Source organism: Urocitellus parryii, chromosome 14 (genome assembly GCF_045843805.1).
Source record: "Urocitellus parryii isolate mUroPar1 chromosome 14, mUroPar1.hap1, whole genome shotgun sequence".
Lineage (NCBI taxonomy): Eukaryota > Metazoa > Chordata > Mammalia > Rodentia > Sciuridae > Urocitellus > Urocitellus parryii.
Genome location: NC_135544.1, coordinates 7,226,452 through 7,249,602, shown reverse-complemented (window position 1 = coordinate 7,249,602; position 23,151 = coordinate 7,226,452). Strand labels below are relative to the sequence as shown.

Genomic DNA, 23,151 nt, shown 5'->3' with positions numbered 1-23,151 from the left:
GATTCCACCTAATGGCCTTCCCTAACCTCCCTGCTTGCCAATTAATGGCTTCACTGAGGCGCCACGCCTTCTGTAGCCGCAGGGCAGGCCACGCTAATCAGTTGGCCTGGCTCTCCGGGCCCTGCTGCCTCTATCTTCATTTTTAAATTCAGTTGTTATTGGTGCATTGCAATTATACATAATAGTGTATTCATGATACCATAGTAATATGCTTGCAACATTTACTACAAAGGTCAAATCCTGAGGCTGGCGTTGTAGTTCAGTGCTAGAGCACTTGCCTAGCATGTGTGAGGCACTGGGTTTGAGTCTCAGCACCACATAAAAATACATTAAAGAAATAGAGGTATTATGTTCATCCATAACTTAAGAAAGAAAGAAAGAAAGAAGGAAAGAAAGAAAGGAAGGAAGGAAGGAAGGAAGGAAGGAAGGAAGGAAGGAAGGAAGGAAGGAAGAAAGAAAAAAAGCCAAAAGTCAAGTCCTTCTAAGGGAAGAGGGCAGTATTTTATTTGTTAGATTCATTAACTGCATGATTTTCCTGGGAGTCAGACAGTCCCAGAGTTGAAGAACTTTGATCAATGAAGACATCCATTTACAGAACAGATCTACATGTAGGATATCTATTCTATTCTCAAAGATTTGTTGAATGAACGGTTGTCCTAGTTCATCATTCAAGTGGTTACCTCCCACCTTTCTTGTTTTGAAGAAATCACTTCTCCGTTTTCATATTACTCATTTGGTGACTGACTCAAAGACTAAATGGCTGGTGCTGGCCTGTTTATCACGAGTGCCTTTGCTTCCAAAATGAAGGCTTATGTTATGGGGAAGGTTCAGAGTGAAGGCAGGTAAATCAGAACACCTGGTTTGAAGTCCTGAAGTGATGTGGTATGTAGTTCAGACTTTGATCCTGAAGACACAATGCTTAGCTCGGTACCCTGGCTCCCCATCTTATTAATCTTAATGACCTTGGACCAGAAGGTTGATCTCCTCGAGATTTTTTATATCATTTCGAATTGTGATAGTAGTAATAATACACAGAGTAGTGAGGGTTACATGATAAATGTGAAAGCAAATGAAACAGTACCTAAAATATAGTATCTTTCAAAAGTTATTAGTTTTCTCCTGACACAGAAAATGTTAACAAATTAGACTTGTCTAAGAAATGCAGTTCATTACAAAGAGATGGATATTCATGCATGAGGTCAAATTCCCGTAGTAGCACTTCAAGCAATTAATGAAGTTATCCTCAGTAGGATCAAAAGGGCTAATAAAGCTTCTAAAATACAGTAGCCTACAAACCAGAGGACTATAGCTCAACAATGACTAACTAAATATTATTCTGCCACTTGCCTCCCATTATCAAGAGATATAGTGATGTCATCTTCTTCAAGGCATTTCAAAGTTGAATGTGAATTTGAGAAGCATTAGACAAGGAATTAGAGAGTAAAGGATAGGATTGTGTTCATGAGATACTTTTCATTCCATGCAATACAAGAATTTACTTAATCAAGGAGCAACAGTATCAGAATGTAGCCATTTTATCATTTTGCTCTCAGATAAATATCTCATAATAGCAGATGTTGATCCCCAATAACTGGGTGCCTTAAAAACAAAATCCTTGAAACCTGGAATTCTTTTGTTGATCTGTTAACAGACATTTAAGGTAATTTGGATCAGAGGCATCTTCATGTTCTACATTTTCATGACTGCTTATGAATTTGATGCTTGGGTTTTCCATGATTGCTTGTATTTTCTTTTTGTTTTTATTTTTAAAAATTCCTACAATTTTTATTTTACATAGAAATGTATTGTGTTAAGTATGACAAGACTGTTCAAGAAAGAAGCTCTAAAAATATCTTACACAGGTTTCTGAATCTACCTGCCCTGTCCAAATTCCTTTAGCACAAAATGCTAATTGGTAATAATAAATGCAAATACTGCACAAACATGTCAGATAAGACAGCTATCAATTTTAAGGCATAAGCCTTTGGAATGCCATCCACTCCTCAGAAGAAACTATTTAAGGAATTAGCAATATGCCTTTTGCATAAACAATGAACTGAAATGGGAATGAAAATAAGTGATAATGTTATGGAGCTACTATTTTTTTTAACAAAAAAATCTTAAAATTGAGATGTTTGTATATGAGTGTTTTAAACCTTCTATCAGGCCTAAGTTAATTAATAAAATACATTAATTATATATATGCTAAATATATATGTACACGTATAGTCAGTCTATAAGTGAACAGTGAAATATGTTTTCTTACACAAGCCAGAAAACTGATAAACAGAGAACTATACTTCTATTTTACTTTCTCCCTCCATCCCTAAATAAACATTCAGGATTGCTCTTATCTACTTTGTAAAAGCTCAAGTCCAAAGCTGGGAAGTTATTCAGTGATTTAGATCAAATCCAGAACCATGGCAGAGATCAGAAGCCTTCTGCAAACATTCCAAAGGAATTCTCCTTTGACTCAAATTTTAACTCTACCCTTCAACAGTGAAATTACCCAGACAGGGTCTTCTATCTCTTTGTACTCCCATTTTCTTACCTTGTAGAATGAGACCTATACCTGCTTGGTCCATCTTATACTGCTGTCTCTTGACTTAGGTATCCTTAGGAATAAGGTCCCAGGACTCTCAGAGACACCAAAGTCTGAGGGTACTCAAGTCCCTCCTAAAATTATGTTGTGTTTGCATATACTCTTCATATATCCTCCTGTATACTTTAAATCATCTCTAGATTACTTGCAAAACCTAAAACAATGTAAATGCTATATCAATAGCTGTTACACTGTATTGCTTAGGGAATACCCACAGGGAAAAAGAGTCTGTACATGTTCAATACAAATGCAATATTTTCCTCAAAATATTCAGTCTGTGGTTGGTTGGATCTGGGAACGCAGACCTCATGGATATGGGGGCATACAGAACTGTGTTATGCTACTGATGAATGTAGGTTTAATGGAAATGTGGATATAGGGAACCCTGAGCCTGGAGGACGTAAGACACTGTTAAAGGAAACAAAGATCCCAGGCCCCAAAGATGAAATACATACGAGGCAAATAACATCTGGAAAATAAGCCAGAGACAGTTGAAAAATAGCCCAGGGTGACGGTGTCCTTTCTTATCATGTGTGTCTCAACTGGACGATCTGCATTCAGCCTGTAATGCATCTCAGCTGGTATCCCAAGCCTGCTATGACCTATGACACTGCTTGTGGTTTTGTGCATAAAAAAGCCCTGTTCTAGCTTCTTCCCCAAAGGTCCCTCCACAGAACCTCTGCCCTCTGATGAGTTGCCTAGTGGGAAGCTCTGCTCAATCCTCATCCTGAGAAAGTTTATTTTTCCTTATTGCTAATGAGGTTGTAAAAGAGTCTGTGCTTTTTTGAAGCTCTTTCAGAACCTGAGTAGCATGGCTGTGATAGGTATACTGTATGATTCTTTCTGTGTCTTAGAAAGGGAGGCAAAGGACCTGTAGACTCACCTCTAGGATGGATGTCTGCACTTGGAGTATCTGTTCATGGCCTTTGAGCTGCCGGATGCAGATTTTGCAGGACAGCTGGGTGGTGGTGGGCGTGTAGCGCTCCAGAGAGAAGGCACAGTGCAGGGGCTGTCGGTTACTGCACCACACGCGGGAGAATGGGACTTCCTATAGGGGAGATGGAGGAGAGAAAAGGGGTATGGTGTGTGGAGAACAGCTAAGATGCACAGAGAACAGGAGAGATTTAATAGCAATAATTATGATGACGATGACAATGATCACAGCGGAGATAATTGCCTAAGCAACTTCGGTAGAATTGTTGTAGAAATAATGTTCCAGCATATGCCAAGCAGCACAAAAGTAATTAATGTCAATTCCAACTGATAACATTTGAATTCCAAAACCACACTGCAAGAGCTTAGATTTCACTTGGTGACACAGACAATTAGAAAGAATACCATCTAAAGTTAATCATTTTTTTTTTTTACACTAAAAACTATTTCCCATTAGAAGCTTCTTTAGTCCATCCTTCTACCTAAGTCTGGGGTAGAATGCTGTTGCCTCATTTAAATGAAAATTATGCTGAGGAACTGACTGACCAGAACTTGTCCTCCATACCAGAAACTCATGCAGAATGCACAATACTGCCAATATATTCAGCATAAAAATGAATACCTACTGCAAAATTGTACACACATAAACACATCCCAGAGAGACACAAACACACTGGGTCACCCCAGAGTGGTCTGGTTTGCCAGCTCCTTGTTTGTTAATTCATGTATTCCACAATTATGTATAAGGTTCCCGCTAGTGGGCAGATACTATGCTAGTTAAGCAATAAGAAATAACAACAAATTAGGTTTGGTCCCCACTCTCAAGGGACTTGTAGACATTTGAGAGGTAACAGTAATTTTTACTAAATCAGGAGGGAGATTATTTCTTTTTCCTAATAGTAGCCAGTACATGCCATCACATGCGAAGGCATGTTACTTTACAATATGTCTGCCATGTTTTTTTTCCTGTACTGAAAACTCTCTCCTTCCTGCACCAAATATGATGGAGAACCATGAATGCCCATGGCAATGACCACGTATGCCTAGTCTTTGGTAATCTTCGTTCTCACTTTTTTTCTGTTTCTCATCTCAATAATTTGCTCATTTGTTGCTAAAAATATTTTCTGCACAACTAAAACTGAAAGGTGGCAAAAGATGTATCAAGTCTGAAGTGTGACTGGCGATGAAGCTGGCATGTGTTATAAGGCCAAAGGCCATGATTAAAATTCACTTTCAGGAACTATGAGTTACCTCCTTACTTCTGAGTTCTAATGTGTACACTTGTTTTATATCAACTTGCTTCCTAATTTTCTCCACAAAATGTCTCACAAGTCCTGGTTTTGGATATATTCAGAGGGAACCGGCAAGGAGAGATGGATTTTTGATTACTGTATTTAATGACACAATATTTAATCATGCACTAAGAGCCATCTGCAGGAAACAGGAGATAACAAAAAATCTAACCTTCACTGTTGCCACACATCTCAGCAATGAATGTAAGAATTTTGTGGGTTTTGTTTCATTTGTTCCTAACACTTAACCAAAGGGAAGGTAGTGAATTTTGTCTTAAAAAGTGAAGTCAAGAACTCAGAAAAGGAATACAGGTATGATATTTTATTTTATTTTGGTACCAGGGATTGAGAACAGGGGCATTTGTGTTCACTGAGCCACATTCCGAGTCCTTTTTCATTTTGAGACATGGTCTCACTAAGTTGCTTAGGGCCTCACTAAAAATTGCTAAGGCTGACTTTGAACTTGCTATCCTCTGGCCTCAGGCTCCCAAACCACCAGAACTATAGACATGCGCCACTGTGCCTGGCAGGTGTGACATCTTATAGCATGTCCTTGACTTTATTCCCGTGTGAGACATGGGCTGGAGCTATGCAACCCTATTCTTAACATTTTTCAATTCTCTACCTAGCAGGGGCTGGAAGTCTAAAAACTACATTTTATATATCTCTTTGCTCTCAAGGACTTCACATTCTGCTAAGGAGAGGCCCTCATGCTGGATGTAGAAGGGAGAAGGGGCACAAAAGCCTTCACTGCTCCCCTGACCTCAGCAGGCAGGGCTAAGGGCACCAGCAGGCAGCGTGCTGAAGCTTGCAGGGGCATGTGGACATTCCCTCCAGAACCATCTGGTTTAGTGCTCTTGCTTCCTCAAATTCTCCAACTTGTTGGTTTATTAATATCACTAGCGACTTTCTCTATCCTCAACTCCTTGGGCTCTTCAATGTTTGTTTTGTTTTGTGTTAAGCATTTAAATCCCTTGATTAAATGTCTTAGTTGAAATATCTTGAATGCTTTCTGATTTCTGGACCAAAATGATTTTCTAATGTAGCTCCAGTGGATCTGAAGTTCTCTTAGAAGTGGGCAAAACTGAAAAACACCCCACTGTGGGTTTATTTGAGGGAAATGCTGGGGAACCTCTGAGATAAGGGTCACTGAGGAAGCTTTCAGCTGCACCAAACCTTGCTTGCAGCACTGGCAAGATGGCCCAGGTCCATTTGATGGCACCTCTTGCCCATATTCTCTCAATATAGAAAGTCTTATTTCTGATCTCTTCTCTTTCCCTCCTGGTAGTAGACAGGGCAACAGAGGGCACTTCTGACCAGTGGGGCTTCCTGGTAATCTTTAGAGAAAGTCATTTTCCCTAAGACACTCAACAATGACATTTCACCTGGACCCACTCTATAAGCACAAGTGATATCATTTCTCCTTGCCATCTAACCTGTCTCTTTCCCTGCTTCTCCTCCTGAGTCTCTTTCCACTTTGTAACCCATGGCTAATCATGGACAACTCCTACTTCACATCTCAGCCTCCTGTCTTCTCACTCCACCGAAATCCCATCTGCTCAGAGATGCCCAAGTGCCATCCCTCTGAGGAGGGCTCTAATGACTACATCTCTGATATTTATCTCATTATCATCAATTCCTGGCATTAAAGGATAAGCACTCAAAATAATTTTATTTGGCCTTGACTTCTCTGGCAACTTTACCTTTTGAAAATTAATCATCACCATCTCTCTCCCACAGCCACTCTTCAGTTTTTCCTTTCTTCATTACACCTCATTAATAGCTAACTGCAGTAACCTACTCACCCTTCTTCAGGAAGGGCTTGGTTGGCATTCTGCAGGGGCAGCACTGTGGATGCTCTCTTACCTTTAATCATGGGCAGGAGACAATGATGAGACCACATCACCTAAGAACTCTGCTTTCATGCCATCATTTCTTTGTCTGGGGGGATTCCAATGGCCTCTGGATGCCTGATGTGTTAACCCTCATCTCCTGCCTGACCTCCTAGGGCCTCCTCATCTTTTGCCCTGTGTTTCCGCTCTCCATTCTCATTGTGGTTAGTTCTCAAATGGACTCTCTTCTCCAAACCAATAAATTCTTTTAGTTTTTTTTTTTTTTTTTGATATGGGGATTGAACCCAGGGGCCCTTAGCCACTGAGACACATTTCCAGCCCTTTTTAAATTTTATTTAGAGACAGGGTCTTGCTAAATTGCTTCTGGCCTCACTAAGTTTCTGAGGCAGGCTCAGAACTTGCAATTTTCCTGCCTCAGCCTCAAAGCCACTGGGGTTAGAGGTGTGCACCACAGCACCTGGCACCAATAAATTCTTGTAGAGTTAATTTGCATCATCCCTTTCAATGAAAGTAACTATAACACAGAGAGCAGAGGTGATCAGGTGCTCTTACCTAACTGGGGACATTTTTATTTTCTAAAATTGAAATTTTAAATAATTAAATAATTACAGTATAACATAAGCCCTTGGACTTGAGGGCTAGAGATAGATAAGCTCAAAGTCCAGCCCTTAAGCAAAGTTGCATTTTCTATAGTGGGTTTGAATCCTTGGTAATGCTTACTTTTCTTAAAAAAAAGGTACTGGCCACTTACTTAAAGTATCTTCTCTGGTATTATTTGCTAAATTTCCTATATTTTCTCCTGAAAACACTCTAAGAAAGATAGCAGTATAATGTCCACTGTGGAAATAATATTTTCTTGCAGAAAAAACAGGAAAATCTATACACGTACACATACACACACACACACACCCCTCTCTTTATTCTTTCCATGCCACTGTACACAATCAAAACATTTTTAAAATCTGATTTTAAGACAGTATTGAAGTAATATTTTTTATTGTTGACTTGAGCAGCAGCTGTCAATAGTGCTCAACAAAACATTTAAAAATAATAGAGTTAGAAGCACTGTATTAGTGTGTTTTCATGGCAATCATCTTCACTTTATTTATTTATTTATTTTTAAAAGGCACCCAAGATACAAAAACAAAACCGCTAACATGTTCACTGAGCTGAGAGGAATTATATGTAATATGGAGGACAAAGTATAGCAAAGTTATGGGTGTTTAAAGAATTCTGGAAATGTTTTCATTTTGATTCCTATTATAATTAGGTTCCCAGCAGATGGGGAGAATGTAAATCATATCCTAGCAGGAGACAGACACTGAGTTCTCCAAGATTCATAGCATGCTGAAAAGACAGCTGCTTTTATCCTAGGATATGATAACCCGACTGGATGTTTTGTTGGACTTAAAAAACAAATAAATAAATAATTGATTGCAAACTGTTTATGACAGCTTCCCCACCACACAGTCAGCAAGGAATAAAGCAAGCCATGATTAAGTAGCTCTCTGTCAGCTATTGAGAGCATAGATGTTCACCTCCTAGCAGAGGGTGCTGATTCTGGGGGGGCAAGGAAAGGGGTAGGTGGGCAACAGCATATCTCTCATTGTGGCAGGGTCCCAAAGTCTGAGGGGAATATGGGGGCTAATAAATTATTTGGGGGGACTAGCACCGTGGGCCTGTTTTTCTCTGATTAAAAGTCAGTGTGTGCTACTGCCCAGGTCTCTGAAGAACGCACAGGGGCCTTCCTTTCCCTTTACCCCCAATATCCGGCTTCATAAGCAAGAGGTTGTGGCATGAAATTCCATAATTTGTATCCTCCAGAACCTAAGCCAACGAGATTTTCATTTACATTACCTTTTGACAGATAGACCCTCATAACATAGCTCGAGACACAGTCTGAACCTACATTATTCTAAAAATCATTTGTCAGCCAGTTTGCTGGTTTCTCATAGACAAACCTGCTCTGCATTGGGTGTTTCCCAGGTCTGTGCTTTCCCAGAAAAAATCAGGAAAGTATCTTGGAAGAGAGGGGTTTGGATATCAATTGCTGTATGTCAATTCCTAGATTCATGATTCAAAGTTAGAGAAACGGAAAGAAGACCAGAATGGTACCAGAGGTTTTCTATGCATTCAGTTGGATGAATGGCAGGAATATTTACCTGTTGAGGGACAGACCTAAACATAAATGTCAGAAAAAGTGTGATTTTCTATCATCATAGCCTCTCTCTGGGATCCCAAGAATACAGTTCTGAATTTGCAATTTGCAAGTTCAAATATATAATCAAAATTGCAAGTTCAGATATATAATGATAGTTCCTGACCACTATGTCCTAATGAAAATCCACTCTGTTATCCATGCCAGTTTTGTCAGCATGCATGATGTTCTACAAGAGGCTCCAGCAGCTGAACACAAGCCCTGCTCCCAAAGTGCTGACATCTATGCCCGGGGCAAACATAGTTTGACCATTAAGCCAAGTGCAATACACATGCCCATAAGCTGAGGGATTTCAGTGATGACATGCAAGGAAATCAGTGGGTTAGGTGCTGATGAGAAAGGAGGGCCAGAGCAGAAAGCCATTTTGGGTAAGAAAAATGAAGTGAAAATGAAACCTCAGAGGTAATTCTCCTGATGCAGAGAAAATCAAATTGTTTCTCAGCCTTCCAAGATTCTTTCAAATTTTGCTCAATTACAAAAAGCAAATATTTGTACATGTTCACAGCCTCCATGCAAGCAAACCCGTCCCAGCAGCAAAGCCTGCTGGGTTTCCTTGAGAACCAATGCCCCTTGGCTTTGTCTGGCCTCCGCTACATCCTCTGAGGTCAGAAGCCACCTCATTCCCTAAGTCTCTTCTGCCTGGGGCTCTCTTTTGGTGTTCCTCGTGCTGGAATTATTGTTTAAGAGCTGCTGCAAGGTAATGGTTCTTTCATCTGATTTTTTATCTTCAAGCGTTAAACTTAATAGTTACTTTGGACTGAGTCACTCGTATTAGATCCAGTGAAATGAGGCCCTCATAACCTATAAAGATTAATATGGAGGAATCTGCATGACTGTGAGGACTTGTTTTAACAATACTCTGAAGTTCAATTTAGACTAGAAACCTTGAACACTGCTTACTGGAAATCGAAGACACCCCAGTCTGACATGTCATAAAGAAGACAATTATGCACAGAAAACCTGTCTAGGTAGGAAATCTGCTGAATGTGCCAACTCCCCTGTGATCCCCCTAAATTGTTTACAGCCGTGAGAGGTGTTGATTTTACTTTGGATACAATAAATCTGTACGGGGAGGGAGCAGTTCCCAAGGAATGGGAAGCTCAAAAAGTTAATAGAAAAACATAGCTTTGTCGTATCTGAAATTTCTAAATTTCAGAAGTCAGACGGGTTGGAGGTTGGTTTAATTTTTTTCTAACCAGTGTAGTGCAGTTCTCTGGGTGAGTTGGCTTGACTCATTCTCCCAAGCTGTACGCCTCTATCATTTTTTAAACAATGAATATTGCAAGGGTGGAAAAGTTCAAACAAAACCCCACCGAGGTCTACACATCATGTGAAGCCACCAGAAGCTTTTCTAGGTCCTGGAAATGTCCTGTCCCTTGAAGCACAGAGGGCTCTGGTTTAAACTGTGATGAACTAGGCAGCTGTTTCCAATGGCAATACTATCCCTGGGAACTTTCTTAGATTACCGTGGCAGGATCACGAGTTGTTAAGAGATGCTTTCATGCTAAGCCTGGGATTCAATCTCCCTACAAATGATTCAGGGAGACTGAGTCATCCCATGATGCTAAAAGAAAATAAAACAGCCCACTATTAAGAGACATGGACAATGGTATATAAATTAAAAGGACTCTATAGAGGTATTATCCTGCCTTTGGTTTTCCACTTGGAATTTCTTATTATCTTAAACCAATTCACTGGACAGTGAGCACCTGTCTACGACAGCATCTCTTGTTCTCAGGTGCCACAGCTCTGTTACTCATCATGATCATCCTGAAAATGTCTGCCACTGACATGTACTTTATTCATTGCTAAATATGATTAAAGCAAGCTCTCATAGTGATTGATTTTCATAAAAACAAGCCAACACACAAACCTCGCTTTTAAGTTGTTAAATTGCCACCTCCGACCTAATACTGAGCACAATTCAAACAGGAGAGGAGAAATGTCACATGACCTGACAAGTATGCACCTCTTTTCCCACCTGTTAGAAACCTGTGAATTTATGACAATGTGTTTCATTCCTTGTGTGTAGCGCAAACTGCTACATCTCTGTGACAGTCATGAGATGAAATCTATACTTTAAAGGAGGAGGAATAGCAAGAAGACCATCACCAGAGTTTGAGACACCCTTGCTAGTTACAGCAAAGCTGTTTCTATGAGCAGCCCATTTTGTCGATACCTGGCATGCAGTGAATGGTTTAATTCTCCAGAGGAATGGAGGGATGTCAAGGACAGAGATCTGAAGACTGAAGGTATTCCCTTTGAAGTGCAGCAACTTTGGTTCTTCCAGTAGCTGTCCACCTTGATGCCTTTCATCTGAAACCACTTCCTATAGGAAAGGAAAAAGGAAAGAGAAATGACAATGAAGCATCTGACTTTTTATGCACTTTCTTCTATGGGAGTGGTTGCTCACTATCATGTGTCTCCCAGGGTTGAACACACAGTGTCATCAACACTTCTTTTATATCTCCACGCCCAACCAAGTTCAAGGTAAAGGACTAAAAGCTCTGGAGCAAAAAGGATTTGGTCAGCGATAGACAATTATTCTTTGTCACCTGTGATGCACAGGCTTTTAAACACCCTGTGCTTTTGGATAAAACGGAAAGACAACCCCTGGGCCCCAAGCAAATTGGAATCCTGTTGTGTCTCCAGGACTGTATGAATTTCATTTTGATATGACCGTAATCAAGATGTATTTGCACTTATGCTGCTATATTATCATATGTCTCAATAAACATAGACATAGCCCTCTCTGCTCTGGTTCAATTATTCTCCATTCACACAGGCATTATCTGGTATTTATTTATTTATGGCTCAAAATAAATGTTCCAGGGTGCACGTTTATTTGTAGTAACATTCGTAAAAGTTATTATACAGAAAGGCCAGGAAAAAAATAAGTTATTTATCAAGTTACTGTTAGTTCAGAAAAAGGAAATTAAGTTTCTGAGGTAAATACTTTCACTGAGAAATCTTTATAATTATACCTAATATAAACACAACCCACATATATTCTATTGAGCAAACATTTAATTGGCTCTGAATTTGTGTTGGTTAGAATTGTATTGGAGAGGTGACAGGACAAATGAAATCATAGGACAAATATGTATTTTGGAAAATATTAAAACCACCATGGAGGTAATGCTTTCAATGTGCCTGGAGATAAGCAATTTCCCTAATTTTTTTTAAAATCACCATTAATTAACTTACAGTTTCCTTACAGAGCTAGGAAAAATATAAAAATGGAAATCCTTTATTCCCTATAATCTTCCCAGATTCTAAAGAAGGTTGTAAAAGCAAGGCAAATAAATTTATATAGAGAGTGAAATGTACATTTCAATAATTAATGAATAAAAGCAGATTTAGAGGGTATCTATCTCTTGTCTATATATATTATGGCATTAGTAAAATCATTTTCAATTTTTATTTTTCATAGGTACACAAATGGTTAATAGGTTGCTAGTGTATTTTTTCAGGATGAAATGATTGAGTTCCAATGTCATTTTCTCTAGCTCCTTGGTCTTGCTAGAGGAAAGATTGTATCTTTGGACCCTCAGGCCCCCAGTGAATTCTCTCTGATGATAAAACTCTTCTCTGTCTGCACTGTCTAATATGGAAACCACCAGTCACTGTGGTTATTAAAGCACTTGAAATGTGGCTAGGGTGGCGATGGCACTAAATTTTTAATTTTAATTCGTTTAAATGTGGACATGTGGTTAGCAATTACAATACTGGACAGATAATTTGTAACACTGTGGATTCCAGATTTAGGCACAGAAACATGGCGGCCAAAGACTAAACAGGGGCTGTAAAGAGTGGAGGGAAAGAGGCAGGATAAGGCAGAGATGGAATTAATTCTAAACGTCTACTTGGATGAGATATTAGGTCTTTTACAGATATGGGTCACTGATTCCTTCTCTTGAGATTTAATAAGTGTCCAACAGAGTTATGCTTGGGCTGGGCACTGGCCGTACAGAAAAGAAATAATCTCTACCGCCAAGGAGTCATAGTCTGGTGAGGCTGGAGCAGTCGGCCTATGATTATAGCACAGTATCTAAGCATGAAAACACATGTGCACCCTGAAGGTTAAGGCAGACAGAGGGTGCCTCACCCAGATGGGAGGAGAAGACAAAAAGGGGATAGAGGTGGTGATAATAACAGAGCAAGGGATATCGGAGCCGGAATAGGAATTGGCAGCTTGGAATGGGGGGAGCAAGCCTTGCAGACAGTAAGCACAGTGTGAACAAAGGCTCTGTAGGTAGACTGAACTGAGACAGAAGGTTAGGGTGACAAAGTGTGTGGCTGGAGATGGTGAAAATGTAGGGCAGGGGTCAAATCGTGAATTTTTGTTGTCATCCTTAGGACTTTGTGCTCTATTTTAGAGTCCTGTTGCTGGGATTTCAAGGTACATAAGAATACTCAAAAGACTAATCTTACAAGTGAGAGGTGGATGTTTTCTTTAGGTCTCCTTTGCTTACCTGAGTTTATTACTCACCAAGCAAAATAATTAGAATAATAATATATTAACCTTCTTCTTTTTTTTTGAGATTCTGGTGCAAGGTTAGAAACAGATATAAATAAGCTTTATACTTTTTAAAACCATTATTAAAGCCACAGTATGAGAACAGGGTTGCCCTTTCTGAAGTGCATTTGAACCATGCTCTCTCAAGTATATCCACATTCTTTCCTTCTAACTCACCTAAACGAAATCATCAGGAGATTTAGGAAGTGGTTCAAGATCATATATTACTTAGTGTAGTGCTGGGTTATTTTAACATTTAGAAACTACACAGAATTGCCATATTAGAAAGGAACTTAATGAAGGCTTAGATCACTAAGTACTTATTTATCGATGAAAACGTGGGAGCCTCCCCAAGAAAGCTAAGTAACATGGTTAATGACAGAGCAAGAACTGTAACTGAGTGACTTGATCCCAGTCTAGTCTTTTCTACTAGATTTCCTTGCTTTTGCTTCTACTGTGCTTGCTATTTTCTTAAATCTAGTCTTTTCTACTAGATTTCCTTGCTTTTGCTTCTACTGTGCTTGCTATTTTCTTAAAGAGCCATGGAAAAATCAGATTACTATTACTTCTATCCCATAGATAATTTTTCATTGGTACAAGATATAATGTGTAAAATGACATAAGTCAGTCATATTTGCCATACAGTTATATATATATAACTAAGTTATATATATATATATATATATATTATCTAAACAGTCCTTGAAATGCAGAATAAATACTTGAAAAATAGAAGATATTTGAAAAATAGAGGATTTTAGAAAATAGATTTTAGAAAATAGAAATATTTGAAAAATAGAAGGTCCACTTAATAACTATCACAGAGGAAAAGAGAACCTTTTAAAAAAGTTCTGCATTAGGGTCCCTAGTTTAAACATAACATAATTTATTTTTGTTATTTTAGAATACAGTAGTTTAATTTGCACATATTTAACCAACTATATATAATTAACAGCATTTTGTAATCTTGCATAAAATATTAAGCAATTAAAGTAATTCTGTAACAAAATAATAGTTAAAATAAAAAAGCACAATAATGGACTAATCACTATGTATATATTTGTAAAAGCACAATTGGCTTTAGAGTTAAAGCAATAACCTTCTTAGTATAAACTTTAAAGGAATATATTGTGTCGGGCTCAGTGGCGCATGCCTATAATCCCAGTGACTCAACTGAAACAGGAAGATCACAAATTCAATCAACTTAGCAAGACCCTCAGCAATTTATCAAGACCCTGTCTCAAAATAAAGAATAAAAAGGGCTGGGGATATAGCTCAGTGGTAATGCACCTCTGGGTTCAATCTCAAGTTTCAATAAATTAAAAAAAAAGTAGATTGTCCTTAACAGCAATTTTTCTGTCATGCCTTTAGTTTATGTGCTACTACTGGAAGGTTGGACCCAGGCTTCTGTATTTCTAAATGGTTCCCTGATGACTCCGATGCCTGGCTTGGGAATCAGTGATACAAATAACTCTACTGAGTTAGCTCTGAATTACTCATGTGGATGTACCTCTCACATCAAGACTGAGGCCTGATAGTCAGTTGATTTTTCCCTATCTGCCTCACCTGTACCAAGAGCCTTCCTGTTAACTCTCTGGATCTATTGTTTAATTGATATTGGAGTTAATGAGACTAGAAAACAGGGTCAGGCTGGTGTCTTGTACAAAAGGTTCTGGATAGTGGTTCTTCTAGGCCTTCTGCTTCTTCATTTTGCATTGGGGGTTGCAAGCCATCCAGTTCTTGAAGCTGTGGCCAGGAGAAACCTGTGCTTTGTGCCTCACTGAGCTCTGTGCGTTGATTTAATGAGACAGGCAGCAATATTCAGGTGTGCTTCAGGGATACTAAAACAGGCAGGCTGAATTTACATATTTATGAGACAAAACTGTTTGAACTGAAACACACACAGCACACACACTCAAGCACACACACATACATGCACACATAAATTGTGTGGCTGTGGTGTTTTCCTTTAAATGCTTTACGTGAACAATATTTCCCAAGGTTGCATTATTGATAAACACAGAACTACATCTGGAGGAAATCCTTTGAAATTAGATTCTAAATCCACATTAATGCCAAGTAAGTAATGAGTACCGAGAGGTACTGAATAGGAGTGCTGGGAGCGATGGAGGGGGAAAAAAATATGCTAGTTGTTTTTCCCTTTCTTTTTCTAAGATTAGATAGGGCAAGTGCTTAATTCCTTGCTTTCCCTACGTCAAGGTTTGTTTGAGCTGCATGTGTACGTCAGGGTGTAATAAAACATAACAACAACAACAACAACAACAACAACAAAACAGGTCTTAGAATGCTACTGCTTCAGAAATATATCATGCATCCGCAACCTCTGATTTGAATTTGTCAAAGGAGTCAATGTCAGACCTACAAACACAACATGGCTGCTCTATCACAGAATTAAAAATAGGAGGACAAGAGGTCCTTGGGCCTTCCTCTTCTTACGGTTCTCTGCCTTTGGCAGGTGGCATTTTTATTTTTTTAGTAGCATTATCTGAGTTGATTTAATTTTCCACAGAGACGGTTTTAGATGTCTTTATCGGAACACATCTCCAAAAACTTGAACCGACATTAATTATGTCCCAGCCAGGTAGATGAGGTATTTTGTTTTTGTCATTCAAAGACCCTGCCACTATAATTCAGACAGGCTATTCCAGAACAAATGAGCAGCAAGCAGCGTATCTCTGCAGGAGGTACAGGGGAAGGAGCACAAACTGAAAACAGAGAAGGTTTCTATTTAGCCACCAAGTTTTCTAATGAAATATTTCCTGGCTCTGTTGTATTGCCTGTCCCCTAGCCACTTCTGAGAGGACAGAGAGGTCTGGGAGTTTTTCCTCTTTAAGGTCTTCCAGGGAAAGGGTAAGCATTTAAGTTTTGTATAAAACATAATTCCCCAGTGAGATATAAGTGAAATAAAAGATATACTCATGCCCTTCCTTCCTGGGTTAAGAGAAAAGCTCTAGTTGGGTACACATACCACAGATGTCACAATCATGCTTGTGTTTTTTTCCTAATTATGGTAAAAATTTCATTGTAGTGATAGTTGAAGCAAGTTCCAAGACGGACAATTTCTGCAGACATTCTCCATGAAAAGCTGCATACTAATTTTGATAAAGAAGGGTTCTATGGGGTTATAGAAAATGTGCCAACACTGTATAACATATTTTCAGCTCTTACCACCCAAGTTAGGGGAGACAATATTAACTGTAAAGTCTTTTGGAGGTTAAAAAGTGAATAGTTGCTGAGGCCTACTTAAAGCGGAAATGTTTTAATAGGTTAGTAATCATATAATTTCACCCCCTAATAAACACCACATACAAAGCCATAAACATATGACTTGGATGATTTTAGATATTATGGAATATTAAGATATTAAGGAATATTAAGGAATCTATGCTGAAGGCTCTGAACTAATTCACATAGATAAAAGTCCAAAAGGCAACCTACTTTCAGAAACAAAAAACTAGAGACCAAGGCTAGGCAATAAATGGTTGTTTCCTAGACTAAGAAGTCTTCATTAAGAAAAGCTTCAAGTTCTGTTTTAATCTATCTTTGGGTCAGAAAAGTTATTTAACCAAGATTGATGGTATCTTAGCACCCTAAAGGGCCTTACTGCTCATGACAGCTGTCACCTACATCCTGTCACTTACAAGTACAATCAAATGCAACTTTAAAATCAACTTTATCAGACCTAACAGGAGAGAGAGAGAATTACTAGGGGTGAACAGATTATAATGAATTGGGTCCAAAGGTATTTCTACCAAAAGATATTTCTCTAGAATAGAATTAAAGTTTCATTGATTTTAAGAGATAGGTCTAAATAACGGAATGAAGACATTTGGCTTCAACCAGAAGTAGGATAACATTTTCCTTGGCACTAGTAAAAAATATAAATTACCAACAGGAATGGCAATGGTGGTTTGGAAAGGTTTGTTCTGAGTTTTTTTTCATGACTTCTTCTGTGGTACATATTGGTCTGTGAACAGTTGTGCTGTTGTAGAATCTGCTAGTGTCAATAGGAATGAAAACAGATCAAGATCATCGGAAAGTCACTGAGGATATCCCCTTTAAGCAAATGTCTATCTTGCTGGTATACACCTTGTCAGTGAGATCTTCGCTCAACAGACAGTCCAAGCTGGTGACAGGAGGACAGCCAAGGCAGTTGTGTGAACAGCTCCTCACGGTCACAGCAGTCAGCAGTGGGTTATCTATGTAAGTCAGGAGATTGGAAGTCCTCCATGGTCTTCCATGGCTTCTCCAGTTTACTCAGCATTTGAGATCTGTTTGAGTTACCCATATCCAACTAGAGCCATTGGTACACTGAACCCAAAACTTCGGTGGAAGTAGTGACCCTGAGGTGAACCTTTTTATTTAGATGTTTATTCTTTATTTTTGCTTCCTCAAGGCCTATTGTATACTTCCTCTTGAAAAGAGAAACTCTCTTTTTGTTGAGTGGGGAAAGCAGACAAAGAGTATATACAAAGTGACACAATGACAAGATGAGGTATGATACACTGAGATGCCCCATCTTTGAAAGAAGCCCCTTTTGTGAGCAGCCAAAGATGAAGTACTCCCTTCTTAATGAGCTGTGCTGCCTACAAGATGGTCAGGGAAGGTTTGGAAATGCAGGCTGACACTGTCACCTTTACTGGTGTGTGTTCAGGGTTCAGGTTGCTGTATCTATTCTATTGGTAAACATGAGTTTTCCACCTCAGTGTCTTAAAATCTAGTTCCTGAGGAAGTACTCTGCATAACGGAGCTAATGATGCAGCACTGGAACAGCAGGGATATGGAATGAGGTGTGTCAGGAGAGCTAGGCTATTTACGTATCAGCAGAACTTACAGGCAATTCTGCATTATCCTTGCTGCTATTAATAAGCTTGCCCTCTTCATAAGTGACTAATTTAAGAAGAATCTTACATGATTAAAAGTACCCAAAATGGAAAGGAACCTTGAACCATCTCTGCCCTAGTAGCCCTGATAATTAATAAGACTATGTGTCTAGGATATGATATGACTGTCTGGTGAGAGGTATGATTTATAATTGTTGTTCCTTAACCACACAACCTTTAGTTGATCCCAGCCATTTTCTCACTGCCCTCTGCTCAATGAATGTACTATGTCTCATGCCACCTCCCTTTCTCATATGCTGTCCCTTTGTCTTTCGCTCCTAAATATCATTCATCCATGAAGGTTTGCAGAAGGTTCTCAAAAACTCTTCTCCAACTCTTCTTCACATTTGCATCTCTGTTTTCTGAATTATAACTACACTTCTAATGCATTTTATCGTTTGGCATGCCATGTTGCTTACCTGTGTTAATTCAACCCTGCTCTCTTCTTGAGTGCCAGGGAAATCATCCCCTCTTGCATTCTTAGACACATAGTAACTTGGCTCTTCCATCAAGATGGGTGTGCCAGTAAATACCAGTGACGCAGGTTCATTTTCCAAACCATCAACAACAAAATCCTCTGTCAATACTGACCTTCAGGAACGCTTATATGTTTATGACATCAACAGATCAATTATAGAAAAAATACTGACCTGAAATGCACAAGGGGTATTGTCCACACAATAAACTCTTAAGTTGTAATCCAGGGAGTTACAGGACATGCAGCCAAAGACCGCCACCTTGAGCTGCTTCACAGCACAATCTGTGATTGGCTCTCCCGTGAGGGCGTAGGTCCCAAAGCTATCAAGGAGCACATGGCATGCAAACGGGTCTAAAAGGCAGTAACAGGATGTGGATTCATCCTCCACGGACATCACTTCCTGTTGGGGAAAGATGTGATATGTACTTTCAGCTTGGAAATAAGACAGAATTTTAAATGTCACAAGTCCATAAATAAATAAATTACAAAAAAAAATTTTCATAATATTTTTATTGTCTTAATTATCTTGATGTTAAGCATTTCTATTAAAATAACTGTTTACATCAAGAACTCAAGAAATAGTTACGTTTATCATGTTGTAATTCTACTTTAATAGGTTATAATAAGAAAAATCACTCTGAAAGTCTCATTTCTGGTTAATTGTTCAATTTCGGGTTGAGAAGAATGTTGAACATTAACCTCGATAAGCAAACTTATTTATTTTTTTTACAAAGATCTATTTCTGAAAACCTCTTTAAATATCCTTAAGGCAATGTTTATTTTCTCTCAAACATTTTATCCTCTTTCATTCCACCGAAATCATTCACAAGGGACCATTAAATAAATGATTTGGATAAGATGTACTAGAATACTTCATCCTCGCTGATAAGAACTTAGGTATGTGTGACTAGTGTAGTAGAGCATAAATATAACACCATCTGGATGTAAGAGATTGTAAGGAAGGTACTGAGAGGAAAAACTAAATGGTGAAAATCCAGGCAAAGCAAAACATAAAGCAAAGAAGGAGACCCAAACATGTCCCCTCTATGAACTGCAGGCCCCAGGAAATCCTCCTTGTAGTACTAGGGCTGAATAAACAGCAGAATGCATTCTGAAACAAAGAAAATAGACTAGTTTCAAGACATAGTTGGGCAGAGTAAATGTAATCTATTGCAACAACTGGGAATTTTCTTCTCCTAAAGAAACATCATTTTCCTTTTACTTTCTTTGCCTGCAGCAGCTCCCGGGAGGCAAGATCCCAGGGCTAGCTGGTGCAGGTCATTGTGCTCCAACAAGATAATTCACCTGCTTTCATGCAAACTGACTTCAGATGGACATAAAGGAGTCCCTATCAGACAGATAAATCAGAGCTTTCACTTAAAATAGTAATTCAACAGTAATCTTTCTTTGCTGTGACTGTCTCCCTAGTTGTTAGCCTCCTATTTTGGATCCTCATTCTCTCTTCTTGTCTCTCTCTTTGTTCTCTATGTGTACTTTATCCCTTTACATGTACTCACATACACAGGGAAAGAGACACTAATAATAATCCTCTATGCATTCATTAATTCACCAAACACATATTAAGCATCTACTTTGTTCCTGGATACTTAAATCTAGTTATGTTAAAATCCCCAGGATAAAAAAAAAAAAAGCAACTGATACAATAGTTTCTTTTATGAGCACAGATTGCCTGCCCTGATGTTCCTCCTTAACTGCACAGAGTAATGTCAATTTAGACAGGGACATGGCCTGGGAAGAAGGAATGGGGGTCAGTGTGTAGGTACATAAGTGTACCTGTCTGTGTAGATAATTACAATTGAATTCTAAAACAAAACAAAATCCTCTGGATTATCTTTTTTCCTTGTTTTTTTTTGCAGAAAAAATTTTAATAAAACCCCCAAGAATTAGCCAATACCTGAGGCTTCTATGAAACTCATGCCACAACTCCTTGGCAACAAGAAAATGCTTGAAAATTGTACAACTGACTCATTGTGGTAAGAGACTTTAGGGTAAAATCTATCCCATCTATAGAGCTAAAATCCCATTTTTTTGCAAAAGGAAGGATAGCGTCTTACCTCCCATTTGCCCTGCTGTGTTCTCTTCTTCAAATGGATGTTCCAGTGCTCCGAACTGACGTCCGCACAGTGTGGAATGGTCAGCGCAAAGGGGGTGGTGACTATTATATCTGGAGGACCACAGGTGACTTCAGGACTCAGGAGCACCTCAGACCCATCTGACTGCAGGCTTCAGAGTTGGGAAAAGAACAAAAGAGAGTATATACAAAGTGACACAATGACAAGATGAGGTATGATACACTGAGATGCCCCATCTTTGAAAGAACATCTTGCTAAATCACTTAGACTGGCCTTGAACTTGTACTCTTTTTGCCTCAGCCTCCTGAGTAGCTGAGTAGCTACTAAACCTGGCCAGAAGCAGGAATTTTCAATGAGAATTTAGTTCCAAACTGGGGTACTATACATGCCAAGCAAATCCCTCTCCAGAACTCCCTTCTGGATAGCACCTCATTTACTAAGGGCTCACCCAAGAATAAGTGTGAGTTGTACCATTAGGGCACACAGGCTGACTTTAAGTCTAGGTTCCCAATCTAGGTTTTGATCAACTAATTGAGAAAATGACCAATGCTTCTTTGAGAATATAGGGTGGAGCTGGTGGACTCAATGATTTGGCTGGTGAGTCAAACATTAGCTGCTGAATCCTTATTCTTGTTGATAACATTATCCATGACAAACTTTATACATGTGACTGATTGGTGATCTTGGATTCCCTTTTCCCAACAACACACTCAGCAATGCTTTTTAATGCAAGTAAATAAGAAAACAAATTATTATGGAACCAAACAATATTTCAAACATACACAGATTGAGTATGTTTATTCTGGTTTTGAAAACATTTATTTTCTGCCAATGCACACATTCATAGGTTATACAGTGATAGCACAGGAGACAGTAATAAATGTGCATAATCAAATACATAATTCTATATTTTCAACACTTTTCTATTTCAGATTTAAATTTTAAATAATTCCACCCTAACCTGGTACTCTGATTTCTCAGTATTGTGAATTATTTACAATGAAATGCAGTCCTGAAAGAGATAAAAGAAAGTGAAATTTAACTAAAGGAATAATAGTACCTCATTGAATGCCTCCCTTTTTATTTTCTTGTTTTTTTTTTTCTTTTTTCCTTTTTTGTCCATTTTTTGCAGAGCTGGGGATGGAACCCAGGGTCTCATTCAGGCCAGGAAACTGCTCTACCACTGAGCTACCCCAGCCCTTGGCTTTTATTTTCAGTCTCTGCCTATAAACACTAAAAAGAGGTAGTTTATAGGACTGCAAGAGTGAAAACTCAGATGTCTACTTAATTTTCATCTAACCGCACATGTGTTCTTAAACAAGCTGTTTGATCTTTTTTCGTTTTTGTTTGCAGGATTTTCTCTTGTAGGAAATATAATTATATTGAATATAGTCAATAAAAATAATTTAGGGTTCACAGATGAGCAATACTAACGGAGACCTAGGATTACTATTGTTATCAAAGCTTTCACCCTTGCCATCTAGAAAGGGCATTGAAATATGTCATCTCTGATAAAAAAGAACAGTCTCTTGGGTAACATAAAGATGAAATTTAGCCCTAAATGATAATACCTGTTTTGAGATCTTTTATAAACAAACAGTTTTCTATGAGTGCATCTAACATGTTATTAATTTCTGAATTGCTTTTGTTGACATCTCTTGTTCTCTCTCAAGTCAGTCATGGTCACACTTGAGCTCATTATGTGTAATTTGATGCTGCAATAAAGCCAGGGCATATAACTGAACAGAAGCATCTTATATCTGCTGTATCCAAGACAGACCTGAGCATTATTACATGGTCCCTCTCCCACCTCCACGAACCAGTGGAGATGCCATCAAAAAGTTCAATCTTCCATAAAGTCCAAAGATGACCTTTCTTCCTCTATAAGTGAACCATAAGCTAAGCTAGAAACATGTTTGAATTTGCCTTTAAGCAGGGAGGGGATTGGAAAGCAGGGTATTAGCATAGCCAATCCTCTCTGAAAAGCTTAAAACAATATACTCAAGGCTTGAAAAAAATTGTAAGATTCAGATGTGCTCCGTAACCAGCACAAAGTGGCAGCCTGTGTGTGGACACTTGCCAGTGGCCATTAGAGAGGGTTAAGCGCTTTCCGTGTAATTGCTGCTTGCATTCAGCATGGACAGGAATAGCAGAGATACTTACGAATGACCGATGACAAGCTCTCCTAAAAGAACTATTTAATTGCTTTTAGAGAATCATCCCCCTTGTTGAGCATATTGTTCAAACATATGGGAATTT

At 38.7% G+C, this 23,151-nt stretch overlaps 1 protein-coding gene across 10 annotated transcripts in view; it reads right to left on the bottom strand.

Moving 5' to 3' along the window:
- The window catches only part of Unc5d (unc-5 netrin receptor D), a 505,260-nt gene that overhangs the window by 24,952 nt on the left and 457,157 nt on the right, over nucleotides 1-23,151 (bottom strand). For 9 of the 10 annotated variants that reach the window (XM_077792634.1, XM_077792633.1, XM_077792636.1 and 6 more), the window contains 4 exons: nucleotides 20,875-21,043; nucleotides 18,972-19,199; nucleotides 11,078-11,227; nucleotides 3,486-3,650 (listed from right to left, as the gene is read on the bottom strand). In XM_077792634.1, the coding sequence (XP_077648760.1) occupies nucleotides 3,486-3,650; nucleotides 11,078-11,227; nucleotides 18,972-19,199; nucleotides 20,875-21,043 (712 nt within the window). The remainder of the gene's footprint in view (nucleotides 1-3,485; nucleotides 3,651-11,077; nucleotides 11,228-18,971; nucleotides 19,200-20,874; nucleotides 21,044-23,151) is intronic. The other variant, XM_077792642.1, reaches the window with a different exon arrangement.